Below are 18,710 nucleotides of genomic sequence, written 5' to 3'. Positions count from 1 at the left end.
ACTGTCAGCCTTGTGTCAGGTGTCTCTCTATGTATTCAGAGAGCACTTGTACTTGAATTCAGGGCAAAGCACAAAAGCACACCACAGCTCCAAAGAGCACTCCATCAAAAGCTGAAATCTGTTCTCGAAAGAGGGTCTCTCTGTGTCTGTCTGTGCAAGAGACAACGCCCACTGTCTAGTGGGACCTAGAAGTTTGCATCATTCCATGAGTAGGAGGCTCATGGAAGTATTGTGGTTTTTGGATGACTACTAAGAAATAAAGTGCTGATGAGTAAGATTTTAACCATTACAATTATAACAAGCATTCAATACATTTAAAAACATACCCTTGCAAGCATCTCAAATTCAGGAGCAAAATTTTGGCAAGGTCCACACCAAGGAGCATAGAAATCAATGACCCAATGATCTTTCCCATTCAGAACTTTTTCTGTGAAACTCTGAGGGGTAAGATCTACAGACACCTGTGGTAAATAACTGTGTAAAGGAAGAGTAACAGTTGTAACACATCCAAAACTTCAAACAACATCCAAATTGCATTTAAGAAAAGCTTCTGAAATTAAGAACATGAGTAGTCTGGAAATCCCTATTTCACACTTTGTACTATAGGAGAATAACTTCGTAAATGTGGTAAACAAAGTAATATGGTCTTCAGGAGATGGGTGGACAGCAAAGACTATGCGATTTCTCCAAATTTTAAAAGTAGTAAGTGAAAAGATGTAGAAACTCGAACGTCTTAAATTAAGCAATACATATACCCAAGTGTTTCTAGTTCTTGATTTACATAGTATTTAAGTATGTATTTATCCTAGCAAGCAGCTTGTAAACAAAGTTGAGTGCAGTAACTTACCCCAATGCCCAGCCTCTGAGTGAATAGGCATCTCTGTGCCATCCATTGTAGCTACTACAAAAATGATAAAGAGAAAACAAAAAGCCAGTTGCACAGTAGTCTGAATTATTCTGGAAAAAAACCTTACAAACAACCCACTCTGAAGAGTGGTGATAATCAAATAAAGAATGTAAATGCATATGTTTTAGCATATATTTGTATCCTGCTTTCAAATCTGAATAAATGAAAAGTCTCATGGATCAAATTAAAACCTACAAAATTAAGGACTAGAAGACCAAGACAAGAAAGAGAAGAAATAAAAATTAAGATTCCTGTGTCATTTCAAATTACTGAAATAAAATGGCAAAATAAAATCAGTAGTTTGAAGTAACAAAGCCAATGGTATCCAGTACAGTAATATCCTAACAGCCTATAACAATAGCTGTGATAAACCTCTTCTACCCAACAGAAGAGGTGTATTTGTCTTGTTTCACATTGTGGAATATTTCCCAAACTGAAGCAATGTACTTACTAATATTGATGAGCTGTGTTTGATTTTTGAGGAAAGAGTCTGATTTCAGGATAGCCCCGAACACTTTCTTGGTGACAGAAAGAATAATATTTTTGACAATCCACGCTGCCTACGCTGATTAATCCATTTAACATCTGAAAAGAAGAAGAAAACCTCACGTCAAATATGTTAACCAATACTATTACAATTTCAGTAATACTTCAGAATTTAAGTCTTAATAACTTCGTTGGGGGAAAAAATCTCAACAAAACAGACCAAGATTCTCACAAGGCTTTCCTCTTCCCTGTAAATAGATCACTGGTATCAGAGCCAGCTACCCACATGCATTCCCTTCATGCACACATTAAGTGTAAGCTGCATGCACAGGGCTCACAAGGCACCTACCTTACCTCAAAGGCACCCAGGAGTGGGACTAATCAGTGCAAAGAATGCTCTGTTCCTGTGTGCCCCATCATAGCTCAGTGACTGTGCCAATCCTGGTGCAGTGCAGATGTGCTGGCAATGTCACAGTGGGCCTGTGTCCTGAACACACTCTGTTTGTTGTCAAGGCCCAAACTATCCAGCATGGGCAAGGAAGCTGGTGATTGCTGAATGTGTCCTACAGAACTACTAACACTTCACAGACGTTCCAACAGAATAGTAAATCCTGGCTATAATTCCTAGTCAAGTTCTACATGTCTCAAAGTCACGGCTTGTTTCCAAAGCCCTTTTATTCCCCCCCAAATTTTCTAGTTCATATTCATCTAAACACCTCCAGGAATGGTCATCAGTACAGTGATATTACTTTTGCAAGTGAGAGAACACTGTAATGACCTTACACACTTGTAACCAACATGAAAAACTGGACTACAGTATCGGTGCATTGAAGCTTTTAAAAAGCCAAATAAAAACTTTATATTTGAAACAATACAAAACTAACTGTCAGATAGGAATTGCCTGTTTTGGTGGCAGCTGAATTTTCTCAGCTGACAGTTCTCTTAAGAAAGCGGTTGTGCCATCTTAGCAATTTCCCAGAAGAGGAACAAAAGCAGAAAAGTGTTTGAATGTAATTTACCCTGGCCATTTTCTTCCATTCTGGCATTAAAGCCTGACAAGGTCCACACCATGGAGCGTAGAAGTCCACCATCCAGATCTCCTCTCGTTTTCTTCTCTGAACTAATTCAGCAAATGTCTCTGGTGTTAGGGAGACCACTGATGGATTCCTAAGATCCTAAATAAAGACAGCTCATGGACATAACTCATTGTTGCACAGCATATCCCCCATCTAGGGTTATCATGTACAAACAGACTGCACCATATTTTGAGAATGTTCTGTGAAATTTGCTTGCTGTTCTGGTAGGGAAGACTCCACACCACTGAAAGGCGTGGAAGCATTAAAAGACATTCCTTCAACCCAAAAATCATATGCCTAATTTGTTGAGAAAAACTATCAAAAAAGTACACCCAGATTTCAAAAGGGAGGTTTTCTGCCTTTTCTCAATAATAGAAGTTAAAAACCAAGAAATCCAGCTCACCTGGCAGAAACAGGTGTTATGAAACTCAGCCATGCTATTTTAGCTGGAATGCAGAAGAATACATATAGTGCACTATGGGCCTCTAAATGCCAACTGAAAGACTAATCTCCACCTGTTTCTGCATGTGTTCTTGAAGCTGCTTTTTCTGAGCTACCTAGAGAGAAAGGTGTCTTCTAAAAGTGAAAAACAGTCTGTGGATATAGAAGTGAAACTGAATGCTGGAGCAAGCTGGGTGCCAGAACTCTAGCATCAACAGTGATCAATACCAGTAATTTGCACTTCCGTGAGTTTAGAAAGTTCAAGGACAGCTGAAAAATGTGGACAGCAGCAATCTAATGACAAAAATGTGAACCCCCTCCTACATCAAGGTGTGTATGTGAAGCATTTCCACCTTAAAATTTGGAAGTGAGGTAATATTAATTCTTTATCTCCTCCATAAGACAGAAGTCATTACTATTATTTTGCAGATTGGAAGCGATCTTTATTTGCTAATGATCTCAAAGAAATTATGTGACAGAGTAGGGAAATGAATCCATTAGTTGTCAAGTCTCTGACTGACAGTTGCTGGATCACTTTTCTTGCCCAAAGTTTTTTCACCTTTTATTTTCCTTGTCCAATTAAAAAAAATTAAAAATCTTAGAATCTTCCAACTAAAGAACATACTTGTGTATGAGCTGCATAGAACAAGACTGCAACCAACTAATGTTGGTTGCATCATTTACATACCTCTATAAACTCCAAGATCTGCTCAGCAGAGTGATGTCCTTCATACTCATGAACATCAGACTGATTGAACACAACTGTTGTTGGGTAAGCTCGAATGTTATGCTGATAAAACAAATAATAACAAATTGCACAGAATGATTAAAACTCTTGGACTTGCCTCTGTCACTGGTATTGGTGGCTCAAGCTGCTCATCTGTTCAGTTTGTACAAGTGCTCAGGCTTACATGCGGGTGAGAATCTGACACCATAACAAATCAGTAGAAAGAGATGGCATAGTGTGTTCTCAATTTAAAAACCAGCCAGTAATTCTTTTGCCATGCTCCACAAATACAGGGATTAATCCATGGGCCTCCTAAACCTTAGCTTTAAAAGTATTCCCAGTCCTCAGATGGAATATTTGTACTCTATGAATAACTATTGTTTACCATTGAACAGTTGGTTCCTGTCATTTGAATTCCTCAGTGGGTAAACACATCTAAATAAAACTTGACAAAGTTTGTCCTTTTTTGCTCATTTTCCATGTATTTTCAGACATTAACCCCAGCCCCCAGAATTATTAATTTCTGAGACTTCTGAAGTCTTCCAGTAACACTATGAAATTAGAATAAAATCTGACCTGTATTCTGCATTAATACCATCTCTAGTGGTTATATAGTTCACTTCTTTGAAAAAAATTATGATACAAGTGCATGTTCAGTTTACTGCCCTTTAAGAAAGTAATGTTAAAGGACAAACATTGTCTGCCCATATCCTTCTACCCCATATTCAAAGAAAATAATATTGTTTGAAAGGATTATATCTGTATTTCTTTATTTTTAGTTCCTGTAGCTTACCATGTTGCAAAGGCCTTCATGGACAGTACAGTCTAGTGTTCCAAATTTAAGCTGACCATAAAGATGTTTAGATGCTTTTCTTAGCTCTGGTAACAAAGCTCGACAAGGAGGACACCACTAGAAGACAAAATGCAAGTAAGTGCAATTGTTTTTCCCACAGGTAGCTCTCAGGAGAATATTCGAGATTAATAATCTGCTGCTTTGACAACAGAGTTCACTAAATACAAAACCCAGTTAGGAACTAGAGCTGCCAGGGAATGAGGAATTAGAACACCCTCTCATGATGCTGAAGGGCACTTTTCAGCTACTCCACAGTACCTTGTCACATAGTTACAGAACAGATTTTAGAAGGAGGAATATATAGCTATTAAATATTTACCGGTGCAAAGAAATCCACAAGCCATGGTTCCTTATCTTTGTCAGGAAAATTCTGAGGTCCCAGTGTGATGACATGGGAGTTCACACTTTCTTTGGCAAATGCAACAATGTCATATAAGATCTTCTTTCCTTCAAAGAACAATGTAGAAAGGAAATTCAATTTTTACCCATGAGAAGTGTGATGAAAAAACTCATTGAAAGCAATAGAGTCTTTCAGATCCCTTGTCTAGTCTTTAAACACAGCCTGCTTAAATAAATTTAGCAGAGACTGACTTGCTTTTCCTTAGGAGGACAATGTCAAAGTGTCCAAACCTACAGAGGCACGACACACTGTAGTTGATATGTGGCTAAATATTAAACTGGACAGTTACCCAATATTAGCCAAATAAATGCTTTATCCAAGAGAAAACATGTTTTTTTGTCAAACAAAATGATGAAATTTTTTGTGACAGGATTATTGGTCATTTTACCATCTTACTTGTGTTGGAATTAAAAAGCACAATTCTAGATACACTTGAATTGGCAAAGGGATTGACAAAGTAAAAACTTCAAGCAAAACAAATTATATTGATAAATCACAGCTATTTCGGTGTAACTGAAATTCCTGCTCACACAGCTCCAGTGGGCAAAGATCCAGTCTCTTTATAACCTTTGTATAAGTATTTGTCAGCAGAAATGAGTCTGTCTGAGAATAAGAACTTCAGGTTAATCAAATCTGAAGTCACTGCACAATGACTTACCAAGATTTACTACTGTTCTTAGATTTTAAACTGTTGAAACCCTTCAACATAGCATCTAAAAAAGCCCGATTCTTTTGAGGATTATTCTCATAAAGACTGGAGTGAGATGGCTATTGGTAAATGTTCTATGCACCATCTATTTTCTAAATAGTAAACCAAACCATTCAGAAAAAACAACCTCTGTATGCACTGAAGTCCAATGTACTTCTCTTCCACTGTAATCCACACCATTATAAAAACGCTGCATGGATGTGACCTCTTCTTGCCCTCTCTGCAGCAATGAAAATTACAGGAAGTATGTAAGGCTTTTCCTTACATACCAATCATTAGATGTATGGGATCATCTCTCCCCTTTGATAAGCGTAATCTTTTCTAAACTGTGAAAACTTTCCACTTTTCCTGTTTATAACAGCACTGAGGTTCTGACTTAATCCTAGCAGGCTGTTTCTAATACCTCAGAGGCTGAAAAATGAGAATTTCATCTTGCATAACTGTTTTGTGCCACATACTGGACACAAGCTACACCTGTTCCTGCAAGCTACAGTTTAGCTTCAGGCTCTCTTCTTCTTTAACCAGCATTTTTGAATCCTTTCAGCAGTAAATAGTAACATAGTTCCAGCCTTTCCTGAAAGGAAACTGTGATGTTGGAAATGAAAGTAAGTGGTAAATGTCTCAATATCTTGGACAGAAGTTAACAAAGTATGCAATTAGTTTTAGTGCAGTGATACATGAAACTAAATCCAAGTTTGTCAAACTGGCTGCACTGTGTAAGCAGCATGTTAAGCCTCTGTGAAGGGCGTGTCTTACAATGTTCTTTGGTTATCCTACCCAAAGAGAAGCTGTCCTGATCAGCTTCAGAGATTTCATTTGTATGTCATTATGTAAATGATGTTGAAACACTCTGCAAAGAAAAAATATATCCCTCAGCATCTCATGACTGCTTACCCAGGAAAAATAGAAAAAAGAAAACCAAAGGAAATTATACATAGTTTGTGTAAGGCTACATTGTGATCAGAGGAAAGATAGCAAATACTAAAGCTACAAAACTGTTCTTTGGGAAAAAAGAATGTGGTTTGCCAAAGATTTTGTAATCTCAAAGGGATTAGATCATGATTTAGACTTGCCAAAGTTTCCCTTACCATGATGAATTTCATAATCTCCAGTTCCTTTTCCTTTGAAGACTGCTAAACAAGGCTGATAAACATATAGTTTGTTGCAGATGGTTGGTGAGGAAAGACAGTCGAACTTCCCAACCTATATTTAACAGACAATGCCATTTTAATTAAAGCAGCCTAATTTATATCAATTAATATATTTTGAAAGGAAGTTAGAAAACAAAGGTAAAAATATGAAAAACTGACAGAATATTTAAAAAAAGAAAAATATGAAAAACTGTTGTTTTATAAACAATAGAGATCTTAAGAAAAATTGATGTTCAAGGAAAACTACTAACATATTAGGTTGCTTGCTAATTTTTAATTTAAAGGCCAAAATGGGGAATAAAAACTTAAAGAATTCTCTTTTTCCCCCTCCAAATATAACAGCAAGGAAGCAAGAAGATACCTAAAATAAATGTAACATTAAAATTCTTCTAGTCAAAGCAACAATTTAAAAAAAATACATGCTTTACAGAATAATGTAATCCGTAGGCCTTTAGTGCAAAGTTTGAACTCGCTTTCTTTTTATTAGGAAAATAATCAACATGATCACAGGGTTTTCTGAATAATTAAAATAGTTCCACAAACATAAATTTGATGTTGGAATATTAATTTATAATTATTAACTGAATGGGATCTGCAGCAATGTTTCCAACGACAGAGCAGATTTAAAAGATAATCTCTTTCTACCTTTAAATTATACAAAACATACAGGAAATTTAAGTGATTGCTTCAAATAAAAAAACTTTACTGCAGAATACTATATGATAGTATATCTCTTCCAGTACCAGAGGTGGCATGTGGTGGTAACAGCTAATAACAATGCAAACCATGACTTGTTCTTGGAATGTAAACAGCATTTAACATTAGATGAGTGAGCACACTCTTACCTGAATATGCTCATCTTTCAGTAAAAATTTAAGTTTCTTAAATTCCTGCACATTTGATTTATCCCCCTCCCCAAACTGGAAGAAAAGCAGCCAGCGGTGATGAGCCAGACGGTCCTTTAAACCACAGGAAAAAACAAACCAACAAATTTTTAATTAAACAAAAAATTTTAGTTAAACAAAAAATTAATCCCAACTACACCAAGGTGTAAAATTCTTTTGTGCTTTATAAAGGCAAATGTCCAGTTATTCATCTCCAAAAGACCTCCGCTAAACAAATTCTTTCATGTAGTCCTTCCACGAAACTTCCTTTTACTGCATCATAAACAAGGAAGTGGAAAAAATCTGACAGCAAGCTGGCTACGAGCTGCACTCTAATGTTGCTGTTTCTGTGTGGATTTCCTGTTGTAAATTACGCTGCTATGTGCAACTACAAGTGTGGAAAGAGGTTTACTTTTGTTTTTTTTCTCCAAGGCAAGAGTCACTTTTAAGACTCTTAATTTCAGTTCATACATAAATTATCATGGATTAACAAGTATTTTCTTTTTCTTTTCTAAATTACCAAACTAAGCACACTTAAACCAAAATTCTCTGCTGTCTAGTTGATTCAAAACATAACTAGAAAAACTGCAGTTGCAGAGTGAGTTGCAATGACAATTTCTTTGATTTCCTATATTCCTATGAAATCTCTTCCCCTTACTTTTGTTATTTTGCTAAACAACAGAAGTAAATGTAGACAAACAGTGTTAAATTATTTTAGGTACAGATAAAAGAAGTAATATTCAGTTAAATACTAAGTTGTTGTGTCAACAGGATTTGAGAAACATAGAAAATAACAATAAAAATATATTATTTGAAGAAATCTTTGCATATTTTAAAATATTTACCTCTAATGATGCAGCAGAGATGATTTCAAAGTCTGGGAGATGCTGCATTACTTCCTGATATATTTCTCTGGCATCCAAGGAGTTAAGAAACTAGGATGGAAAGTTAACTGTCTTTATTACAAGGAATTACAAACATCAACCTGATTAGTACTCGGTGTCAGGGAATTTATTCTGATTTGTTCCCTTCTTTCGAATGGAGAATGCAGTTAATAATGTTTTATTTGATCAACTTCTTTTTTATACATGTAATTTCACAAACATCACTCTCAGAATATTGCATTTTAGCTCACTTGCCTACAATATTCAACTCAAGAAATTGTATTTTGTCAAGACAGGGACCAAAGAGCGTGAAATTCAAATTTCACACCAAACCCAACAATCAACTTTACAAGATTTCCAATACAGCCTTCCTTAACTGCACTGTAGAGATATTTAAGTTCCCTTAACTTGTAAAATTTTGGAAGTAATATGAATCAGTAACTGAGTTCGTAAGTTAAAAGGTTCAAAGTAGGCAGGTTGCAATTTATTTTCCTCCTTTTAAAAATATAGGTAACAGTAGTGACAATAAAGGAACAAGTCGTGCTTCAAACAGAAATGTCTCCCATCAATTAGGGAAGTTAAAACTACCATACAAATGTAGGCTGCAATTTTAGAATAGAAGTGAGCAGTAAAATTTGTACTGACAGACACCGTAGGAGTACTTTTATCACACGTGTCAGGATAGCAGTTCTCAGACTTGTGATACCTGGGGCATATTATTTCTGGAATAAAAAATCAGGGGCACATCAAAGATCATAGAATCATTTAGGATGGAAAAGACCATTAAGATCATTGAGTCCAAGCTGTAACCAGCTGCCAGGTTCACTACTCTAAACCACGTCCCCAAGCGCAACGTCTACACGCGTCTTTTAAATACCCCAGGGGATACTGACTCAACCACGTCTCTCTGGGCAGTTCCAGTGCCTCACAACCCTTCTGCTGAAGAAAGATTTGCTAATATTCAATCTAAACCTCCCTAGCTTGAGACCATTTCCTCTTGTCCTCTCAGTTTTTACTTGGGAGAAGAGAATCCCAGGCTTGCCCAGGCCAGCTGGCCAGCAGCATTAGAAGCAGCTCTTGGGCCAGTCACAGAGCACTTCCCAGCCCTGAACTCCTACAGCTGCTCAGGGACGCTCCTGAGGAGGCGGCCAGGCAGAGTCACAGGCTGCTGCAAACTGGAATCACCTTCAGGATCACTGCCTGAGCAGACACAGGGATATAAACTCATGCAGAGCATACCAGCTTAGAAGAGAAAAGGAGAAAGCATCTTTTCAGTTGTGTATCATCAGTCTGGAAACAACTTATACATTCCTTTAGCAAGGTTATCACTTTGTTTATCTAAATAGATAATGAAAGCAAGTCATACCAAAACACCTCCTTTCTCTTTGTTATTAATGGTGGCTCCAGGTGGAAAGTATGCAGTAGTACTAGATGAGACATCTAAATTATCACAAAGCTCACCCTGGGTGCCACAGTCCATCCAGCCCACATTAACCAGACCTTCCTGTAATTTGGAAAAAAACAACACAAAACAAATCCAAAGAAAAGTATTTTTAAATTTCAGGTGCAGAAATGCTTTTGAAAATCCCAACACAGGCAATTATATACAATACTTAGAAAATGAAAAGAAACAACACTAATTTATTACATAATATTAATCCTTATTTTATAAAATTCTTTAAAAAGTTTGTTATTTCAAAAGCTACTCAGGCAAAGGATTTAATTCTTTTAAAAGTTAACGGGTGATATCTTGGTTCTACTAAACTCAGTGAGAGTTTTAGTTACAATTTGATGCTTTCACTTCTGTTATTTTGTTTTAAATATAACAGGTAATGCTTTCAAAGTGAAACACTGCTTACCAACATGCCAGCTAGCTTAAGGCGGGTTTGGTAACTCAAACAATCTGCAAAACAAAAATTTTTTATTTACAAACATAAAACTTCACCTTATTAATACACTAAATATACTCTTGCTTAGAATTGCCCATTTCCTCCCAAAAAACATGAGCATTTCTAATGGCATGCTTCCTGGCTGTTCATCCACTATTCCTGGAGTTGTCATATCTAATAATCAGCACTTAATGACTGTCTACTCCAAGTTAAAAACCCCCACAAATAACAGTCTCTTGCTTCATCAACACAGAATTCTCATTTAAACAATTTTACTATTTTCTTTACTGTAAATACTGACCTTTAAAATTTGTTAACCACTGTTTGAAAAAAATTAATCCAAGTATCTACATAGAGTCTTGGAATGATATTTCAACAGAAATATCCATTTTCTGTGATACAAATAATAATTCACTACTATAAATATATCATATGCTTTAATTATTAATCCAGACTTTGAATAGCTGCCTTTGGATGCAGATTTTTTTTACAAAATAAGATGCATCAACTTCTTAACTGAAACAAAGTCGAAAACTTAATAACAAATAGGCTGCAACTTGAAATCAAGCTATTTACAAATGTAAATCCAAGACTGAATCTCTGGCTATTCAGTTCTCAGAACAAAGGTCTCTTCGTAAGGCTGAGAAGTCTTTATTTGTCAAAGGTGTAGTGCATTTACTTAGCTCCACCAGCTAACCAAGGCAACTTTCTCATATATTGTATCCAGTACTGATCCCAAGAAAGCCAGGGAAAAACAGCTACAAAAAACTACTCTGATGTGAAACCAGTGGTAAGAGGTAATTACCGTGCGCAAACCTAACTTAGAACTTATTCAGCTGAATTTTAATATTGGTGGTTTAAGGGGGAGATACAGCCTTTCTGCTGCTCAGCTATCATGAGAAGGTGGCGTGTACCTCAGCAGTACCTGTCACCTGAGCTGGAAACCGAAGGGAGAAACCTTTTCTGCTATTTCCCCTCCTGATGGGTTACACTCCAGTGCTGCTTTAATGACTCACAGGACATTACAGAAGCACAACAACATAATATTTCCATTAATGTCCCTTTTGTCAAGCTGCTTTAACAGAGAGCTTAAATGACCCACAGGCCAAATACTGTGGTGACCTAAGATGTTTTTTACCAGCAAAAGGGATTATGCCTTTATCAACAAAAGTCCTTTTTTTTTTGTCACATTATTTAAAAAGTATTTAATATACCTACCCCCACGCTCAGCACAGAAGGTGATCAGCCAACCAACACCAGATGCAAATGAAGTTTCGATAGCATTTACAAAATTTCCTAAGAGTGAAACAATTTGCATCAGTTTGCGACGAGTTAAACATGACCATGAAACAAGGTTTTATATTTGTATTAGCAAATGACATGAACTATTTTTATTCACAAGAAGAAGACTTAGCAATAGTTGACAGATTCAGTCATATGCGTATTTTCTGCCATATTTTATATAGTAAAAACAATTTCAACAATAGCCCCCCAAGCCAAACACGTGAACATTACCTGCCCATAACTCAGTGACTGTGCTTGTAACATACTGCATGGCAAAGTTCTTTAAGCTCTCTTTTGACCTGTCTCCATAATATTTCACTGGTTGCTATAGAAGACAAAGAATAAAGTTTATAAAATTAAGGAAGTAAAATAAGGCAAATAACCCCATCCCAAAGCCTACTGTGTTCTTCTAAGAGTACTAAAGCAACTGCAGGACCAACTCCCACTACTACCCTAACTGCTCTTTCCCACCCCTATCAGAATGTTTGAAATTTAACCTTACTTTAAATTTTGTAATGTGATTTCTTTCCAAACGCTGCAACATGAGGATAATTTAGTCTTAGAAACACCAACTCCCAATGATTGTTATTTCTATTTAAATAAAAATTGCTTACATCACTCCATTTAGCATTCAACCTCTTAAAACTTATCATTGTCAAAATGTACCCATCTATTTGAGTGCACTTTGTACACCACCCCAGCACCACGACTTAGCAAGCAGCTATAAAGAGTGACATACATCATGCAGGTAGCATGGAGGGAATCTTGCAGAAGGAATTTCCAAGTTTATTTAGGCATATGGTCATATTCATTAAGACTCAAAACCACAGATTATGCTTTGTACTTGCAAAGTCTTTTACAGCACTATAAGAGAAACTGTTCAAGGAGACTTGTTGCTTTGCTACAGCACCTCTGCTGACAGGAGCTTCCCAATCAGAAATGATATTGCACACAAAAATTACTCAGAAAAACCACTGTCAAAATATATTAGCATTTATTTCAAATTACATACATATATATAATATATATGTGTATATATATATATATATATATAATACAAATTATATATATTAGCAAATACATTTTTTGATGTTAACTTTGTAAAATAATTTGACCAGGGCAAAGAAAAAGTTATATTTATTATTAAAAGAAATAACATACTAAAAAAGAAGATCTTTATAAAAAAATCTCCATGACTGAACAAATATTAAAGAAACACTTCTCCAGATTTCATTCCAAAAACACTTGAAGTCTTGTCACTCACCATTCCAGTCTTGAAAACGTACAGACTTGGGTAACTGTTAATCCCTTTAATTCGACAAAGCATTCTGTTATCTCCACAGTTCACAGCTCCAATGCGTATTACTCCATCCAGCTCCTTAGCAAATTCTCTCCACTAAAAAAAAGTCAAAAAAGAGGCTATTTTCCTATAAAGATAGAATGAAAAATGAGCACATGTTTTATTTCTGGCATTTAGAACTGTTGTCTCTGGTTTCAGCTTCAGTGTAAAAACCTATTTCATTAAGTTTTATGCTATTAAAACCAATGAATTTTCAGAGCTCATTTACTTGGTTTACGTACCGTAGGTGCTAAATCATGGCAGTGGGAGCATCGAGGAGAATAAAAATTCACAAACCACAGTTCTCCTGAGTTAACAGCAGCATCTAGATGGAGAGAAGAAAATTATAAGTAAATCATGCATATCTGCTATGTAGTTACATGTAGGATGTACATTTTTGCTACACAGTATTCCCCAAAAGCTGTATTAAGTATTTAATGTCAGGCACAGTAATGCAGATGAACATGCTGTTGTAGGCAGGTGTACAAAAATCCTATTTCAGAAGGTATCAGCACCTGTTCTATTAATTAAGGAAAAAAAATACTGTCTGCAGATTATTCTAGCTGAAATGTGTGATAGGATAAGTCTAGTTAGAAAATAGAAGTTCTAAAAGATTTTTACCCACTAGAATTTCCCATTTCCTTATGTTACTTTATGTAACAGGTGAGTCTCAGCTGGCAGTATTTTTATGAAATCACGTCTAATGTAAGTTAAAAATCCAAGTTAATATAATTACTAGAAAAGTCAAGGGAAACATAAATCATCTTGCTTATGAATGAAAACAACAGCAACAAAATATACACAAAGAGCAGTTATCAGCTTTAATTACTTGGCTTTCAGCCTGTCCAATTTTCTTCTAGTGGATTTTGTAACCTTTATTTAACCTATATTAAAATATCCTCGCAAAAAAAGACAACTAAGGAATATGTAGACCCTGCAAATAGATTAACCAAAGCAAGACTGTGGTCTCTCAGAGACCTCAGCATCATGAGGATCTGCTATTGGAACAATTTACAAGACTAATTCAGTATGTAGGTCCAATCTTGTGCACAGGAAATCGTGCTCAATATGCAGATGAAAAAAAATCACACAAAATCCAGTATTTTTACTCTAGCCTCTCTTAGTTACAAACAACTTAGTTGCAATTTTAAAAGAAAAAAAGCCCGGACAATATTCTCATTGAAACTGTTATCTTTCCACACCTTGTTCTCCTTAGCTGTGTTTTTAGTATCTGGTTATCACCTTCTGGTTTTGAACTACACACAATTGACTGGATTTCACAGAAAAAAATTATATTAGAAAAATTTTATCAAGTGCATTTTTAGACAAGAGAGACAGCAACCATAAATTAGGAGTAACAAAATTTTAATTCAAATAATTTCCTTTTACAGACTTCACAAAATAGCTCTAAAACTTAATGTAAGCTGTTTATTGATATTGACTGATTTGCTAGCTAGTGTTTAACAGGAACCATTAAGGTGATTTTTTTTTGTTGTTTGCTTTCTCATGTGAAGATGATTTTTCAACATGTATTTGTAAAGACAGGTAACAAAAGCCTACCAAGACAAGCTCAATATGTAAAAATTGTACTTTGGGTTGTCATGTTTATTTATTTAAAAAACTTACCAAATTCTCCTCTATCCAATGTTATAATTTCAGGATCATCGTCATAAATACCTATTAAAAAACCCAGAAATTGCTTTTATTTTTCCACCTTTAAAACAAACAAACTATCATGTTATGCACAACAGAAGACAGTAGATTTAAGTTGAAAGACTAAGCTGGCAAAGAGGTTTTACAAAAATGCTCTCCTTGTTTAGTACTATGGACCCTGAGTTTAACCTCTTGCTAGCTCATTCATTCTCGTGCTACCACATCCACAATGAGAACATTCTTTTGATAATTTAGTAACCAACCATGGAGTGAGCAGAGAATTAGAACTACTGCTGTTATGGCAAGAGCATTAGAAATAACATCATCCAGCTGTCAGATTAAAATTCAAGAAGCCTCAGCTCTCACTGAGAGCTTTGTGAAACGTCCAGAAGCTTCCACACTTTCTCAGCCTCTTACCTACACATTTAGATCACAAAGGTGTTTCCAGCCACAGGCTTTTCCACTAACAGGGCGTGTGTGTGAATGCAGTGGAATGAAGTGGGTAGAACAAAGGTAAGGAAGAAAAGCTAACCAGTCCTACCTAGGGCATCACTACAAAACACTCCACTACTTCAACTACACAAGAAAGGCAGTGCAGAGTACCAAAAATACTATTAAAGAGCATTATATTATACTACTACAGTTGCAGATCTTTTACAGTACCTAACATGGTGAGATGTCATTTCACCTGAAGTACACAAGGATCAAATGTAAATAAATAATGAGAGAAATTAATTTCTACAGGTGACAAGGTACTTCTTATATTACTTTCCATTTTTATCTCACGTAATATAGTACATATGCTTACCCATATATATAAATATATATAAAGCTAAACTTTGATATATATATATACACATATAAAATATAAAAATAGATGCTCCCTAAATCACTGATTAATAGACATTTCAGGACACTGTTTCTCAATTAAGCACTGAAACTTCAGGGAGATAAAATTTAAATCTGTTTATCTGAAGAAGTTTTAGGCTAATTTTCATATTTCCCTGTGATACTTGTGCCACTGGTTTATTCGATTTCAATCTGCAGAGACATTACTTTCTTAGAGACTGGGACATATTATATCAAACAACACTAGAAAAAAATTGTTGCCAAGGTAGAGGTTCCTTTCAGCTGTTTCTTTTATCCCAATCCAACTATGTACCTCAGTTCTCTGTTGTAGTTTGCTCCTGTTAACAGCAGCTCTGAGAATCACTCATTACAGCCTTTCCCTACAACTACCTAAAATTTGTTGAGACAAACATTAAGTAACTTGTCTCAAGATCATTTTAGGTATGATTCTGTTATTTTTTTCAGTTTCTGCTACCTTTTTACTGATGTCTAATTGCATAAATGCGTATCAAATAGGCTTGACAGTGCACAAATTTCCTCACAAAATCCCCCTGAAGAATACTAAACAAAGAAGGTCTTCCTGCATTAAAAAGTTAAAAAGAATTCTGATGAAATACTAACACTGACATTTAAGTGAAAAAAGTCTTTGCACTTTAAAAAAATAAACAAGAAGTTAGATGACCTATAAAAAAGGCAAGCAGCAGGAACGAGAGGCTAGGTAAATAGATTGCATCTTTGGATAGCCATTAACAGGGTAAATAAAATATTGAGCCAGCAGAGAGGAAGTGAGAGCTACAGCACAGACAGAAATCTGGAGAGGATATACAAGAAACATGTGGAAAGCTCTGATAAAGATCTGAATATGGCATCTCCCTGTGACTGTTTTAATCAAATCACAAACGTACATCAGAACTTACCAAAGTCATAGCGATAGAAATGCCAGCTCTCGTAACGACCTCCCTGCTGCTGATCTTCGAGACCCTTCTCTCCATATTTATCATACTTCTTCCGTAGGTCTTCATCTTTAAGTACTTCATACGCTCTATTTATTTTCAAAAAATTTTCATGTGCATTTGGATCATTCTATGTAAGGAAAACTATAATTAGTAATTAATTATTAAACCATAGAGTGCATATAATGCTGAGAAAATTATCTTTGGAAATATTTTTATATCTCTGCTAAGGATGTCAGTTGTGATGGAAGCAGACATTGCATTGTGATCTCAAACCAAACTACAGTAAAGTTTTCCTTTCGCAAAGCCAGATCTGTCTTATTTCTTCCATCCTCACTAAAGTACCAACTCAAATACAAAGTGAACATTACTGGCTGTAACATTCTCCAGTGAACCCTCTTTTTTCAACTCTTTCTTCAATGGAATTAAAAACAATACTCAAGAATGAAGACATACCATTTCCTCCATAATCTTTTCCACTCCTCTAGAATCCCTACTTGACCTGTTCAAAATCTCTGCTGGAGACAGATTCATCCCTTCTGGCCTCTTCCTTTTATTTAAAAAGCATTTTTGTTCTAGGTAGCTTGGGAATTAGAATGGTGAAAAATCTGCAGACATATTTGCAGTGTAAAAGTGGTGGGCAAAATGTGCCACACAGTCCTGCTCTTTTAACTTCTGCTTACACATTTCATTCAGAAGACACATTTTTTAAGATTTTTGATTTTTTTTTGCTAGATACACAGGAAATTAATTACTTTTTCTTAAGTAATTAGACATAATGTAATGTCTAACCCATTAGACAAATTATAGAATTTGTCCAATGGGTTCATCTTCTATATATCATCTCTAAATTTGAAAATAACCTGTTGAAAAATCTTTAGTAGTATCTGTATGCTCAGAAACAACAGAATCTGACCCCAAAGGCCATTATTTTGAAAGTATCAACAGAGAAACAAAATCATTCATTTCATAGCTACAAGCTGGCATTCCTAACTTTGATGCTATTTGGCTTTCTCACTGAGCTCTGTCAGAGGCTCCACTGTAGTCAGCAAAGGCAGGCCCTGAGCTGATAGGAAATACTGCTGTCTTTTGGAACTCCAGGCAGTTGTACATACAAAGTTCTAAACTTTTTATTTCCTGTGAATTTATGCTTATTTCAAGACATTTCAAGGAAAAACTGATGATGTTTAGAAGTGATTTCTTTGTATTTCAGAAATACGGTAGCACAGACTGAGCCATTCCAATCCTCTCTCTCCAGTTAGTCCAGCGCTCTCCGTAACCTCCACCCTTATCCCTTAGCAGTCCCAGGATGTCTGTTTTGTCCTACTTGATACTTGGAGATTGATGTCTCAGAACAGGCTGTTCTTATTTCATGTTTAGAGGAGACTTCAGGGCAGGGAAACAGCAAGTCCCCCAAAACTAAATGGAAAGAGGAAAAACTCAACAAGGTAATATGGTACACAAATAAGTTTTCCCCTAGTTACAACAATATAAGTGATAATTCAAGAATCTTGACTCTTTTTACTACAGCAATTTAACACAGCCCAAATTCAACAAAACCATATATGACTATTCTATCATAGTCTGTACATTTTCTCTGCAGAAAATCTGAGTTGAACTACATAATCAGGTGGCTACTTCACAATAACAGAGATGCATTTTTGGTAAATTAAAACTGCTTGTTGTTTAAACACTAAGATGCATTAAGTCAACAACTTTGACTTGTTAAAAGGACACTTACCTGATTTTTATCAGGGTGCAACTTTAATGCCAGCTTTTTGAATGCTTGTCGTATTTCTCTACTACTTGCTTCTTTGGATACTCCAAGTAAACTATAGTAGTCCTGATCAGTGCACACAAGAACTATTACACATACTAAAACTAGCAATAAAGACCTTTTGAAATATCTAATATAATCTCCTTTGGATACTGAAAACTCCATTATGAAGCTTTTGGAAATTCCACAGGCTCTGATTCAAACAGACTTTGGGAAGAGTCTCCAGTAAATGTATCAACATTCAGAGATAGAGCTGTATTTATGGCAGAGCTCTTCAAAACGCCTGTCCTACTTCATATCACGAGTCTTGCTAAAGGGACACCCTGAAAGATGACAGAAAAAAAAAACCCAATTAACACTACCTCTTCAATAAACACAGGTTAGTAATGCACCCCACCATCAGCTTGTACGAACTGCACGTGAGCATTTAAGTCTCCGGGTGGCTAAT

The 18,710-nt window shown here is 35.7% G+C and overlaps 1 protein-coding gene across 1 annotated transcript in view; it reads right to left on the bottom strand.

Annotated features, from left to right (window-relative positions):
* DNAJC10 (DnaJ heat shock protein family (Hsp40) member C10) overlaps window positions 1-18,710 on the bottom strand; it is a 22,129-nt gene extending 3,419 nt beyond the window's left edge. Inside the window, exons 1-19 of the mRNA XM_068196044.1 lie at window positions 18,227-18,710; window positions 16,450-16,615; window positions 14,657-14,707; window positions 13,273-13,355; window positions 12,956-13,087; window positions 11,923-12,016; window positions 11,626-11,703; window positions 10,378-10,421; window positions 9,885-10,022; window positions 8,480-8,569; window positions 7,596-7,709; window positions 6,688-6,802; window positions 4,810-4,937; window positions 4,431-4,547; window positions 3,599-3,700; window positions 2,413-2,568; window positions 1,359-1,492; window positions 848-901; window positions 327-474 (exon numbers count right to left, since the gene is read on the bottom strand). Coding sequence (XP_068052145.1) covers window positions 327-474; window positions 848-901; window positions 1,359-1,492; window positions 2,413-2,568; window positions 3,599-3,700; window positions 4,431-4,547; window positions 4,810-4,937; window positions 6,688-6,802; window positions 7,596-7,709; window positions 8,480-8,569; window positions 9,885-10,022; window positions 10,378-10,421; window positions 11,626-11,703; window positions 11,923-12,016; window positions 12,956-13,087; window positions 13,273-13,355; window positions 14,657-14,707; window positions 16,450-16,615; window positions 18,227-18,427 — 2,145 coding nt within the window. The 5' untranslated portion in view covers window positions 18,428-18,710. The remainder of the gene's footprint in view (window positions 1-326; window positions 475-847; window positions 902-1,358; window positions 1,493-2,412; window positions 2,569-3,598; window positions 3,701-4,430; window positions 4,548-4,809; window positions 4,938-6,687; window positions 6,803-7,595; window positions 7,710-8,479; window positions 8,570-9,884; window positions 10,023-10,377; window positions 10,422-11,625; window positions 11,704-11,922; window positions 12,017-12,955; window positions 13,088-13,272; window positions 13,356-14,656; window positions 14,708-16,449; window positions 16,616-18,226) is intronic.

The sequence above is a fragment of the Anomalospiza imberbis genome, chromosome 7 (genome assembly GCF_031753505.1).
Source record: "Anomalospiza imberbis isolate Cuckoo-Finch-1a 21T00152 chromosome 7, ASM3175350v1, whole genome shotgun sequence".
Taxonomy (NCBI): Eukaryota; Metazoa; Chordata; class Aves; order Passeriformes; family Viduidae; genus Anomalospiza; species Anomalospiza imberbis.
The sequence above is the reverse complement of the archived record's forward strand: the minus strand, read 5'-3'. Positions and strand labels throughout refer to the sequence as shown.